The 14,263-nt window shown below is 37.8% G+C and overlaps 1 protein-coding gene across 8 annotated transcripts in view; it reads right to left on the reverse strand.

Moving 5' to 3' along the window:
* LOC115601713 (ephrin type-A receptor 6) overlaps window positions 1–14,263 on the reverse strand; it is a 490,729-nt gene that overhangs the window by 155,389 nt on the left and 321,077 nt on the right. For 6 of the 8 annotated variants that reach the window (XM_030472043.1, XM_030472041.1, XM_030472045.1 and 3 more), the window contains one exon: window positions 4,550–4,674. The exons of the other annotated variants lie outside the window; for them this stretch is intronic. In XM_030472043.1, coding sequence (XP_030327903.1) covers window positions 4,550–4,674 — 125 coding nt within the window. The remainder of the gene's footprint in view (window positions 1–4,549; window positions 4,675–14,263) is intronic. 8 annotated transcript variants of the gene reach the window in all.

Genomic DNA, 14,263 nt, shown 5'->3' on the forward strand with positions numbered 1-14,263 from the left:
TCTAACTCAGTTAAACATTATGCAAAATTGTAATTAAAGAAATAGAAAGACTGGAGTGGTTTAGCTGTTTAAGTAGTTGGGAGGTTGAGGGCCAAAGAACCTCATCCATGTCATACAGACCTCAGAGAAGGGCATAGGGCTATAGAAGAGAAATGACTGATTTTACTTCACCTTTCCAAAATGTCACCCAGAAATTCAGAGGATTGTCTGATCTACATGACGTGGCTTCTTATAAGAAATGTCTATGTCTTGTCTAATGACTCCTGTTCATGGAGGTGAGATTCCAGCTGATACTCAAGTAGGGCCAGATTCTTTCTGAGCAGAACTGAGTTAATTTGAGAAGATCATAATATCTTCCTAGCTGGAGAAGACACAGAGGAACATCTGTTGTCCTAAAATGGGGTAAGTCACACACGTTACACTGGCAGTTCATATGGGAGGAAAAAAGCTAGAATAAAGCAACTTGGGCATGTGCGTGAAAATGAGCTCGAAGCGTTCTGAAGGCTCCCAGGACTGTGCTATTGCTGTGCTAGTCTAGTGTGATACTGAGCATAGCACAAGATTATCTGTTCCTCAAAGTAGTGTGGAAAAAAATAGGAAGAATATCAGTTCATACGTGTGTATGTGCACTGAGTGCCATATCTTTTTGCCATCAAAGTGCAGAGTATGTAATCTATTGTACATACACACTTCTATGGCTTTGAAATAATATGGTGCACGTATTTCTAGAGAGACATATTTTATTTAAACTACAGGATACTGCTGTGGGCAAACAATTCTGAAAGACAATATTACTTTTGTGTTTATAATTTTCCATAGTAATTTTTGTAAAAATAATTCTGTCATTCAAAACATTATGTGTTGATAGTCTTAAATCTTCACATAATTCCTATGAAGTCATTTACCTCAACATCTATTCCTTATTTTACTACTCGAATTCAGGATGGCTCATTTTAATTCATATTAATGAATATTCAAAGAAATAGCGATATTTATTTTAAGATTAGATTTTAAGAAGGAGCATTGTTTCTTGTGTAAGTTCATACAGCTGTAGACTGAGAGAAAAATTAACAAGGTCATACTGCTTTCTAATTCTTTAAATCTGATACTTTCCTTTATCTCTCTGCCTCATCGCTCTTCATCTCTTTTTAAAATCTCATTGGAAAACTAATTTCCCTCTTGCTTCTACTGCTCAGTTATTTTCTCTTATTTATTAATTCAACTCTAAATAACACTGGAATGAAGGAAAAGTCATACCTGACATCCTACGTATCCTGTGCACTCACTGCCATATGGGGGTGGGTTAAAATTTTCGTGTGAAAACTGCCTGTGAGTGGCAAATTGACTGTCAACATAATGAAGTATTTTGCCAAAGGGATTTGGCTTTAGCATAAATTTCGTCAAAAGACAAGAAAACAAAGAAACATCAGCCAGCCCCTCCATCCTACATCCTGCTGCAGAAGATACTCTGTTTGGAGATGTCATCGCAATGCCTTGGGATAGTACTTGGGTATATCCGACTAAAATCACTTCTCTATAGACATGTTTCCTCAGCTAATTATATATTATCTTGTGTGTAACAGAAAATATAATCCAGCTGTGTATTTGGGCCATTTGGGAGAACAAACTTAATACAGTTGCTGATTCGTATACAGCTTGGTATGCTTAATACAGGTCTCAGGGAGCATTAATTTTTGATGATTAACTTTAAGGGTTTGGGTGGAAAAGGGGAGGAATAAGCATTTTCCAGTTCAGCTGCACAACCTCAAGTACAGCTGCTATGGTTCATATCCACTATGTACTCTTTCCTTTACCATGACGGAATTCCTACAGAAGGACTAAAGTGTCATTACAAGGGTGTAACAAGGCCATATCTTATCCCGCTCCTCCATCAGACTTGAACATGTGACCTTTTTGGTGAGAGGAAAATAGATTACAGTGTCCTGGAATCTTTCAAAAAGAACAAGTTTTGGGCAGTGTCTGAATAATTGTCTTAAACCATAAAAGAAAAGTTGATTACTATTAGCAATGAAACAGAGGTTATATTGGTATCTGGAGTTTGATTTTTAAAGGGAAAGAATACTGTCTATGAGAGATTTTTTTCTTTTAAAATTACTGGTCTGTTCGTAGAAGATATTAAAGGATTATAAAATGGAATGGATAGATAACAGACTGCAGAATAGGGCAGACATCCTGTATCAACAGAGATAATTTGCAAATATTTAGTATTTATGAAGACTCCAAAGAAAGTCTATGAAGAAATACTTTTCAGAGTACATTTTAGATGTCTAAGGTAAAACATTTAAAGGATTCTTTGTGTGTTGCTGTAAAGACTCACTTATTGTGTAAGGTGATGAACGTTGCTAACTATATAGTTTTCAGAATTATTCATAATGTACTGGAAATAAGATATTTCAGCTACCAGGACTCAACACACAGTATTAATTCAGGCTCATGATATTCTCTCTCTGGTTACATCACATAACTATTCAAGCAATGGAAAACTTTTTACTGTGACAGAAACTCATAGCATCTTGGGCTGAATGTCTAGGCATTTTTGTTCTCCTCACAGGCCAAATCAGTTCTCTAATTATGTCGTAGGTCAATTTATGTTCACTGCATTTTTGGCTGAAGAGCTTCAGAACAAAGTGACCTCTTGTCAGCCAACCACATAAATAGGTACCAGTGTATTCCTAAATAGGAAACTGAAACTCTGTACAACCCATATAGAATTGGCTCACAATGAAGTTTTGTAATTTTCTCAACATTTTAATTTTTACAGACAGATAAAAAGCCAAACAATATTTTGTTAAGTCATCATTCTGGGTATTTTAGAATCATAGAATCATAGAATGGTTTGGGGTGGAAAGGACCTTAAAATCATCCAGTTCCAACCTCTCTGCCATGGGCAGGGACACCTCACCCTAGACTATGTTGCCCAAGACTCTGTCCAGCCTGGCCTTGAACACTGCCAGGGATGGAGCATTTACCACGTGTTTGGGCAACCTGTTCCAGTGCCTCACCACCCTCACTGTAAAGAACTTCTTCCTTAGATCTAAACTGAACTTCCCCTGTTTCAGTTTAAACCCATTTCCCCTTGTCCTATCACTACAGTCCCTGATGAAGAGCCCCTCTCCAGCACCCTTGCAGGCCCCCTTCAATACTGGAAGGCTGCTATGAGATCTCCATGCAGCTTCTCTTCTCCAGGCTGAACAGCCTCAATTTTCTCAGTCTGTCTTCATACAGGAGTTGCTGCAGCCCCCTTATCATCCTTGTGGCCCTCCTATGGACTTGCTCCAACAGCTCCATGTCCTTCTTATGTTGAGGACACCAGAACTGCACACAGTGCTCCAACTGGGGTCTCACGAGAGCAGAGTAGAGGGGCAGGATCCTCTCCTTTGACCTGCTGCTCATGCTTCTTTTGATACAGCCCAGGAAACGGTTGGCTTTCTGGGCTGGGAGCGCACACTGAAGCTGGCTCATTTCAGTTTCTCATAGACCAACATCCCCTTCTCCACAGGGCTGCTCCAAATCACTTCTCCATCCAGCCTGCAGCTGTGCTATTGAATTTTTTTTTAATTTTTTTTCCAATTTACCCTTTCCTTTGTGCATCATTAAAGCTGCATGATCTCAATAGAGAAGTGCAGCCACGGAAGAAAATTCTCAAAGATTTACACTGCCTAACAAACCTAAATCTTTCTTTCATGACTTGGCTTATATTTCTTTCTTTGTAGTCTTCTTACATATCCATTAGTTCCATCGTGACTTTCAGATGGGGGCAAATAAACAGCAAAAACAGACTTACCAGGCAACTTTGTAAAGTATGGACAGCAAAATTTCCTGCGTATGTCTTTGGGAGTGAAGGCACTGATTAGCACTAAATTTTATACTGGTACAAGACCCTGTAGGCAACTGGAAATGACAAAATGTGTTTTGTGGTTTGGGAGAAGCACACTTCAAATTATGTGTTCACAAGACATGCTGTGTGTGCACCTCGTACCTTTACTTGTAATGCATGTTGTTGCTCTCTTTTCTGTGAGATCACCTAATTTTGACAGAATTCCAGAAACTTTACATGAATGCTATGCAATTTCTCTCTCTTGTAACCCTTTGCAACCCTCTAAGCAAGTCTGGTTCACTCTATCATTTTAGCACAGATTCTTGCTAATAATGCCACAAAATGAAATCACATTGACATTCACCTTAATTGTATTGTTTCATTGTCACTCTAATGTGAAGCTTTTACAGCCCATAAATCAAAATATGTTCAAGCATATGATCCATTTATCCATGATCATAAATGTAGTTCCTATTGGACAGGTATATCTACTGCATGCTTGCTGCTCTACTTGATTCTGATGTGAAACAATACAGTAATTAACAAGTTAGAAGTAAAACTACAAAAAATGGTACAGAATAAGCCTTCTAATTATACAGCATTCTATGTGGGATCAAATGAAAAGTTTAAAGTATTTTTTAAAATATTAAAAATACAAAACATATTGCTGTTTAGGATCTGAGTTTGGGTGATGCTGTAAGTGAGACCTACTTTCTCATAGTACTTGATCTCGTAGTCCAGAATTGCTCCATGGGGAAAGTCCGGCTCTTGCCAGGAGAGGGCAATGCTGTTTTGGGAAGCCCAGTCCTTCCTTACCATACCTATCAAGGAGGGTGCTGAAAGGGAAAAGGATAACTAAGGGTTAAAGACGAAGCACACGGTTTATCCCTTCAACCTACTGTTTTAGGATACCAACCCGAGGTAACTTGGAGTGACCTCCAGACAGAAAAGCATGACAGATGGCAATTCTCAGGGAAACCATATAACCTGGAATTAATGTCTCAAGTACATACTAGTAACTCCTTTGTTAAAGTGCAGACCAGCTTCTGAAAAACTGCTATATGCAAAAATATAGAAAGAGGAGCCTGTGCCAGCCCCCACCATCAGCTGCGTGCAACCAGGTTGCACTGCTGGCTTGGAGGACATCATGTCCAGAGCAGAACCATGTTTCAGAGACATTAAAATTCTACATTCAGGATAATCTTCCTTAAATGTTATAATTCAACTGTGAAAAATGTACATTCAGTTTACTCTTTGGGGTGAAATAAAGTGACACAGCTTAAAGCAGACACAGTGAATCCTATTTCTGCTAGCTGGGCTGGCAGCAGCAAGGACATTTTAGCCTGTCTGTGAGGTAGCTATGTGCCCAGAAGAGCCAGCTTGTTAGAGGCCAGTGGCAGGGATTGGGTTATGAACAAACCATGGGAGCAAAGGCACCCCCAAAACCTACCTACTGTAATTGATACTGCAGGTCTGCAGCAGTGCAGCTAGTAGGAGCCATTTCTAGCAGCTATTGGAAGGAGCCCAACATGGGTTGGTTCACTCAAGAGCCAAATTATTTCACTAGGGGGTCAACTAATTTTAAGAAACAGACTTTCTGCCCTTTTGGAAAAGAAGGTGGACTGTTACCTATGCAATAATTTCAAATAGTGCAAAATTGCATTCTAGAAAATGATCTTTGCTTATTTTATTAATCTGGTCAAGCACGTCAAAGGAGGTCTAATATTCTCCAGACACTAATGCTGTTTTAATAGTATTGATGTGCAGCTTTCACAAACATTACAACAAAACGGGTCATGTTGTTCAACAGCCTTGAAGACAACTGAGCCAGCTGAACAAACCAGCTGCCACAAAAAGAAAAGTTCTTCAAGTGGTTCACAGCTTTCACTATTTGTCTGTCAACTAGGAAATATTAATTACACACCCTCCCCCCATTCCTCTCTATTATGAATCTTACTTAACCTCTTCTAAGCTTCCAAGGAGCTGTCTTCTAACAAGAACACATTTTTATGACTTCTGTTTTTTTCTTCTGAATGAAAGAGTTTCCCTAGGAAAATTAAATACAAAATCTGCTTCTAGTCACAGAATTTCATGTCTTAGTTTTCTTTCCTGTAAATATTTCAGGAAGTTTAAGAAATGAAAATGATAAATAAATTCTAGAATGCAAACAAACACTGAAGAAAACAAAACCAGTTGCTTTCCTTTGAAAAAAGGAAAACTACACATGAACATGCACATAACAATCTCTTTCTCCGTGACAGTGCATTTATCTGAGAGAGAAAACAAACTTCCATCCACTGTCAATTCTATGGTATAATAATCCAGTCCTCCCTGATGTGAAAAAAATCCACACGACCCAACATATAACAGTAAATGAAAAAAACTACCAAAAGTATTGAGTGGACAAACCAGAGCCTACTCAGGAAACCGTCGTAAACCTGTACTAATTCCAGTTTAATGACAGGTCTGATGTAAGGGAATGAGAGATAAAAAAGAATTCCTGCCATACTGAATAAAGATCAACCTATTTTTCAGGAAGTCCTTTAAAAGCATAATGTAAGTAACTGAATAGATAAAAATACAATTAAATAAATAAAAAGCATTCATAGGTTCTGGGCCAAAACATTATCCCTGGGTATGTGCAACTACTCCCTCAGTTAAAATGAAATTTTTACTCTTGAAATTGAGGGTGAAGCTGAGCACTCATAATATTTCTCTGGGGTAAAATCAGCTACTCCAAGCAGGGAACAAAGATAGGTCTGTTTAAAGAAAAACAGGAGCTAGCAAGCATGGATTTGTGTTTGGTAAACAAGTGCATTGCTTATATAAATTTGTTTACTACTTCTTGTTTTGAATCATTCACTGGTATCCAGCTGTGATTTACAGGTGGGTCTGAGGGAGGTATAGCAACCTTTCAGATACATCTGGTACACCCTGTGTGCCTGCTCACGGGTGATGGACATCAGCTGGACCACCTTCCCTAGCACATCATGGCTTCATCTCACTGCATTTAGGGGTTCACCAGTCAGACAACTAAATCCTTGTGAAATGACTGAGGTTGATTACAGAAAACACCACGTTAAACCATAGACATAATTGCATTCTTCGCCCTTCTAGGATTTTTAAATATAGATGACTGCTATTACACTTCTTCAAATTATCACCTAACCTGTATAAGCTTCTCATATGTACCTCATGTTGTGCATTTTCCTTTGGGTTCTGATTTCCAAATTTATACAGCAAATTATGCATGTTTTCAACCTGAGCTCTCTGCAGTAACTCTTCCATCTGAGGAACTGCATATCAAAACACTGTCCTGGCACATCAGAACATCCTCTCAAAAGAAATAACCCCAGTCCTCTTCCTGGGAAACAACTCAGTAGTGTATTAAGGGGAAAAAAATTACTTCAGCCCTCTCCTGAACTAGCTGTGCTTGACCTGCACTTGAAACGGAAAACTCCATACAGCAAGGCTCACATCACAACCGTAGTACTGTGCCAGCACTTCATCCCCTAAATCAAAATGCAGAGGCTGTGAATATGGCTGTGAATATGAGAAGCATATCTGTGCTTGTACTAGGGTACCTGGCGAAAAAACCCACATACCTTTCAACAAAAAGCCACAAAAGAGCCACCACTTACCATTTCTTATATGTTCAGAAGGATGATCTTATATTTATCATACAGAGGTTATCTATTCACATCTCAGACAAAATAATAACTTTCAGGAAAAGGACTCCAGTCAAAACTTTATTGTACAAAGAAAAAGACAAATAAACCCAAGCAATTAAAAGCTGCAGCTAGCTCAGTTCTTTAGTTGTTGTGAAATGCTACTAAAAGCAATACTTTCTATGGAGAAATTTCAGCTGCTTGTTACAGTTGCTCACTAGAGCAGAAGTTATTTAGACTCTAAAGATCCTATCCATTTATTGTTAAAGCTCTTTTTAACCGGAAAATTTAAGATAGGTAAATCCTATTTGCCCATTTATAAAGACTGCTCTAATGTTCCTATGATGAATCAATGGGAAGTTCTTTTAATTAGTTGCTTCAAATCCAGTAGCTGCAGGAGTGCTCTAATTTGGTTACCCAATGAAACCGTTTGGAAAAAAAAATGCTTAGAAGCTCAGCATGGCTTTTAATCACTTTAATGGCAGCATTTTCTTGCCATTGGTACTAGCTGAAGGATGGTTTCTGGCTCTTGAGCTCAGTGCTGATCTCTGTTTTGTACCGAGGATCCTTTGCACCATCTGCTCTTTATATTTTCCTCTATACTATTATAAATTTCTTGAATTAAGATGAGTCATCTACAAAACTGTGAGCTCCTCATTTAATTTAGTCTGTTAAGTTTGTCTTTTCAAATTTGTATTGAATAATGAAAGTTCATTCCCTAATTCAGAGTGAGCTTATTTTATCTAAAATCTCTTTGGCTTCTCTTTTTCAGAATCCCTTTTCTCACAGGCTATACAAAAGACAGAAAATGTGTATTTTAAATGATGACTGGATTCCAGTGTCACTTTTCTAGAGACTTGCTCTTCTTCTGAAGATGACTTCCATTATCTCTAACTTTCTGATTTCAAAACAGATGATCTGCAGGGTTTCTGAAGCCTTTTTCCTTTAGTCCATTTTCTAAATTTCCGGTTTCTTATTTCACACTGTTTAAAATGAGCTAAGTATTGCCAGCATTTCTCCCCTGGTTTCCAGGGTTGAACAACTTTGATATGGTGCCTGTTGACTATGAAGAAGCTTCAGACCCAAAGGCAGCTGATGATAAAACCTCAACCGATGTCTGTCTGTACATGGAGTACTCTACCCCTCCGGTATCTCATTACAGATCTTATTTCTTTGGTGCAGAGGTACCATGACAGCTCAATGGTCTTTCACTGGCTGGCAGAACAGCTATACCTACCAGGTATGCACAATCACTCTCTTGTCAAAAAGAACATAATTCAACAAGAAAGAACAACTGTATCACCATTGTCCTCTTCCCTCCTTCCCCCTCTGCACTGTGTCTGTTTTGGCCAAAGCCAAAGAAGTGCCAGCAAATACAAATTTGGAGGAGAGGGAGCAGAAGAGAGATGCAAGAACTGCACACATGTTGCAGTGAGGACTGCAAGTTCACTCCTTTGGACACCATCCTCGTGAGAAGGCTGTGGGTCTAAAGGTGTAAAATACTGCCATTTGGTATAATGTCGTTTAATTTAGTTAGGTGTTTCTATACCTCTGCCATTACCAATAATAATCTGAATTGCGTAGTTACATGTTATTCTTTCATCAAGACCTCTGCTTGCTTCAAGACACAGGAAAGACTATACTCACCAAAATATAGGGCTTTATCGTGTGTTTTCTCAGTAGGGGTTTCCCAAGAGAGGAGGGAATCCATCCCCTTCCCTGCCTCTTCTTTCTCTCCTACCTCAGCCACGTCCCAACTGCAGCTGGGGGGGAATACTGAAGCCCACTCAGCAACCTTGCTTCTCTTTGAAAACTCATTAATCGATCCCTCCTAGTTTCATACGATATAATCAGAGGAAGAAACCTACTTTAACATCCTGCAGGGAGCCTGCAATCCTCCTGTTGGGGAACAATATCTTTCATTAAGGGAAGGACAGTTGATATTAGATTGAAAAGGAAAAAGTGGTCTAGATTTGTGTTTCTCCTTACAAACATAGCTATAGTTTGAAAACACCACTGTCATTTTTTTGTCAAACCATACGTATATAGTATTTATAATTGTTAATTATAGAAATGTACCAAGGTCCAATTTTCAAATGTTTTTTCTGGATGGTAAAAACAACCTTTGCACCAGTTTCTATACCAGCAAATGCTATTATATTTATAGAGTGTTTCACCAGCCTAGGTTCTGTAACTGTATTAGAATTTCTATACTATTGGTCACTGAGTATGATTTTATATTATACATAGCAATAAATAAAGTCTGAGATTTTACTCATGATCCCACACTTGGAAAAACTGTTATTTCAGGGCACAGTAAGAAAAATATTGATTTTAGTTCTGATTCTAGAAAGTTTGTAAGAAAGGTAATATGCAATAAAAAGATGCTTTCTTAGGGGAGACATTTTACACCAGTAAGAGAACTGGAAGTAATGAAACAACATTTCCTGATCAGTGATAATGCCTCCAGTGTTATCAACATCTGAGTTATTTACCAATTATTTACCAGAGAAGCTCCATTACTAAAGCCATGCATGACACGTATTTGCGGTCAACGGACAAGAATGTAGTTGTGCTGCCATCACCTATAGTGGTCTTCATTCCTACAATATGTCCCCCAGCAGAGACACATTTCATCCTTTTTTTCTTTCCTGTTTGCTTGTTAAGCTTTCTGTTGCTATCTACATCTTTGTAGAATAAGGGAACAGAGACTATTTTATGAGTGACAAATGCAATATAGATTGAGAAGACCTGCATTTATATTCTTTTCTGGTTGTGCTCTAGAGATTTTCTTTACTCTTTTGACTGAGCTATCCTAACGTACAATGTGAATGTCAATACCTTCCATTATTTACAAAATGTGAGCACTTTCACGTTAGAAGTGTGTGTCTGTCTATATAAAAGACTAAATGCTAAGCACAAGTTTACATGGAAAAAGTCATGGAAATATGAGCACAAATTAAATTATATATATAAATTTATAACCCATCTATATATATTAAAAGACGTCCACATGGCTGAAACATCTTTGGGTTTAAGCTGAATTCAGTAAGAATTCTTTTTCTTACCATACAAGGCTGATTTCAATTAGTGGAGTGACTAGATATTTGATTCTTTACATAATAGAGTCTCTTATCTTCCTAATCACTTCAGTGGTAATTCACAGTTATAATGCTTGGAGGGAATACTATTACTGGCACCAACCTTGGAGTTCAAAGTTGAGCATGGACTTTTATTGACAAGGCATTAGAGCTAGCAAATTAACGAGTTTGGGGTGAAAAATGATGTTTTTACTTTATTTTCTTACACTAGTTCCCTGAAGGTTTGCATTCAAAAGACAGCATAACAGTATGCTTCTTTTGAAGCACTTCGTTTACTGAAAAATAGGCCTCCAGCAAGCTATAATTATAATTTCTCCCTTCATTTTAAATTCTTTCCCCTTGCAGATTTTCTTTGCTTGCTCAGAAATGGTGGATGGAAGCCAAGTGAACCTAATACCATTATCGAAAAATGGATTCTGCTACAGCGTTGTAGGGTAGAGGTCATGATAGATGTAACCTCCAAATTTCCTCCAGGCTAAACATAGCTCAACAAAATTTTTTTCCTTCTATGTTCCATAATGCAATTCTTTCTTCTTTGTTGCTTAATTCTCTCTCATCTATTCTTGATCTTATGTATGAAGACAGTAATTATTCATCCATACAATTTCGCAACACTACAAATTTTCTTTCACTTTTAGAACGTGCTGCCATTCATTATCTCGCAAGCTTGAGACAAAAGCCCTCCTAGATCTTTACTTCCAATAGGACCTGCTCTACCCCTGATTCTTCAAAATAGATTATAGTAGAAGACGTTAAAAGCAATTGTATAAAATAAAGCCATATCAGTTGTCAGTCAGACTGTGAGGAGGTTTAGTCATGGACTTGGCAGTCCTGGGGTAGTGATTGGGCTTGATGATTTTAAAGGTCTTTTCCAACCTAGTTGATCCTATGGTTCTATGATTCTGCTTTTTCTGACAACGTGTATGTGCAAAAGCCTCAAAGTTAAAAAGTATTTGGCAGAATTTATAATGCAGTGAACAATTTAAAATATTTTAATAACATGTTTCTTTAAATAACAGTAGCTAAAAAAGATCACACAAATGTTTTATATAAATGTATGTTTTAAGGAATAACTTTATATGCTCTGTATTTCTGAAGCAAGTGGAATAAATTCAGTTCAAACAAGCTTAGCAAAAGGGCGTGATTCCAGGAATCACATGGAAACAAAAAAATCTGCAAAACTGAAAAGGGTTACCTGTCACATAAATGGAAATCATGTCAAATCAATGCCCTCTGACAACCAAAAGTATTTGTATCTGAATAAGTAAATTCTTGGCTCTCTTCTATTGCCTTTTATTGCTGGAGCAGCAGGAGACGATAAGTGGCTTAAAGACCTAATAGGTCACTGGGATTCCTGAGAGAACAGCTCTCCCAAAATCAGAGCTGCTCTGTCCTTGTTTGGCAGAACACACCACTATGGTCGTGTGGCACTGGCATATCAGCTCGTGAGGTAGCAGCAACCTATGTGGCTGAATGCCACAGCAAGAATATGGTAACTGGGGGTATGTGTGTGTGTGTGCAAAAAAAAAGCCCTTCACTTTGTTTCTTCCAGGCGTTTTGTTCAGGATCACGTAATACACTACTTGATGGCACAGAGAAGGGTGCAAGACCCCCCCCTTTCCAGAAAATCACTCCCCTTCCTATCACCTCTTAAGACAATTATAAACCCTGTTGTGGTACCTATACAGCAGAGGTAACAGAATACTATTCTCAACTAGCAGACGCGCTGCTTTCACAAGCTCAGATGTTATATGTTGTACTGTTCACTGTCCCTCCTGACTCAGACATTGTGGCAAGCCATCGGTTGCTGGCCAGTGGCACATACCATTTGAAATTGGTGTGCGTGCTCTCCTAGGGAACTATTCCTGACATGCAGGATTTCTCATGAAGGCAGAGTGGCTTATAGGGTTTCCTTCTTAGGAAACCTCTGCTGAAAAAGAAAGAGGTGGGAGAAATTGGTTTATCAGAAGATTCAGATCTCTACTATAATGATATTAATCATCATGAAAAAATATGTGCTCCAGCCAATGTGTTATGTAAGTTATAAATATCATGCCAGCACTGCTAGGTGCCCTATGGTGTGGTGACATTCTGTGCTGACACATTTCTCCGGAGAACTTTGTTTTCAACCTCCTGATGTGACTTGGGAATTGTTATAAATTTATTGGAAATGCAACTTGAGGTTAAGAAGGTGTCATTTATTGCAGCAAGGTGTCATTATGGAAACAGAGCTGTAACTAAGTCTTATTCAGCAGCAACCCCTCCAGGGTCAACTGGAACCAAATTGGTCTGCAGAACTTCCTGCTGCTAAATTGATCTCAGAAGTTTGAAAATGAAATAAGCAGGTTAAAAAGCACTAGGAAATCTGCAATCTTTTCACTCCATTAATTGCTACTCATCCTGCTATGTAACAAAGACAAACCTAAAATGTACACTCATTTCTGCAAATCTCTCCTGCTCTTGTTTATACCAAGACATGAGACTACATCAGATTGTAGGTCATTTTGTGTCAAACAGTACTTTACAGGTCTGAAAGAGGTTTTTCTTTTAGCAAGCAAAACCATGAATATTTTATATGAACTTCCATGAACCTTCTGTAAAAGCTGTTTGTTGGCCTGTGCAGAGAATGTCAGAGCTACCGTACTTCAACATTGTGAGTGACTATATAAGTGCATGGAGGCACATCTGATACTTTTTAAAAATGTCTGTCTTCAATTTCTCCACTGATTTGTCAAAGCAATTTATAAATCATAGTAACGATAAATAAATATGCCTTCATAAATTAATTCTCCCAGTGATACAAAATTATATACTATTTGCTGTATAATATATATACTAGAAGTATATAACATGCTATATATTATTATATAGGACATATATATAACACAAGTTATATACAATATAACATATATACTATTTAATATATAAAATATTATATATTTAATAGAATATATATGTTATATGTTGTATGTTATATGATATTCTATTAATGCTAAAAAGATTCCAAAGGTTTGTTCTTATCTGTTCATTACAAAGAATCATTAGATAACAATAAGCACTAAGGGTAGTCTATCTCTGTTCTACACAGGGTCAAGTATCTTCTAAATCTTTAATATGTAGACCTATGCACAGAAAAGCACACCCTTTTAAATTCTGTCATACAGACAATGAGAAACATTTCTAGAAGACCAGTAAGTCAATGGTTTGTACTTAATGTACACGAATCACTGAAAAGCAGTGTTACTGTCCAACATATGTTAGGTGGCCAATTTCTAGTCAAGTAGGGTGGAATTAATGTATTTGACTCAGACAATTTAAAAACTGGATTTACATTTTGGCAAGTTGTCTTGACTCCCTCTGTTAATTAGAGGGAAACAGACAACCCCAAAGGGCAATTTATCATACCTATCATAGCCATCATCTTAGGGTGGCACGGATTGCCCACTGGAGCTGCCTGTTTACATGCTGAACTTTGAGATGGCAGATGAAATGTATCCCCTAGTTTCAGTCACAGCATTCAATACATGCATCCCTACTATTAGCTCAGAAGCTTAGTACAAATCAGTGACAGATCTTCTTTAAAGGTGACCTCCAGAGCAATGCAAAAGTAATTTTAGATATGCAACATCAAAGTGGTTTTCTCAGTTGGGTGTATC

The sequence above is a fragment of the Strigops habroptila genome, chromosome 2 (assembly GCF_004027225.2).
Source record: "Strigops habroptila isolate Jane chromosome 2, bStrHab1.2.pri, whole genome shotgun sequence".
Taxonomy (NCBI): domain Eukaryota; kingdom Metazoa; phylum Chordata; class Aves; order Psittaciformes; family Psittacidae; genus Strigops; species Strigops habroptila.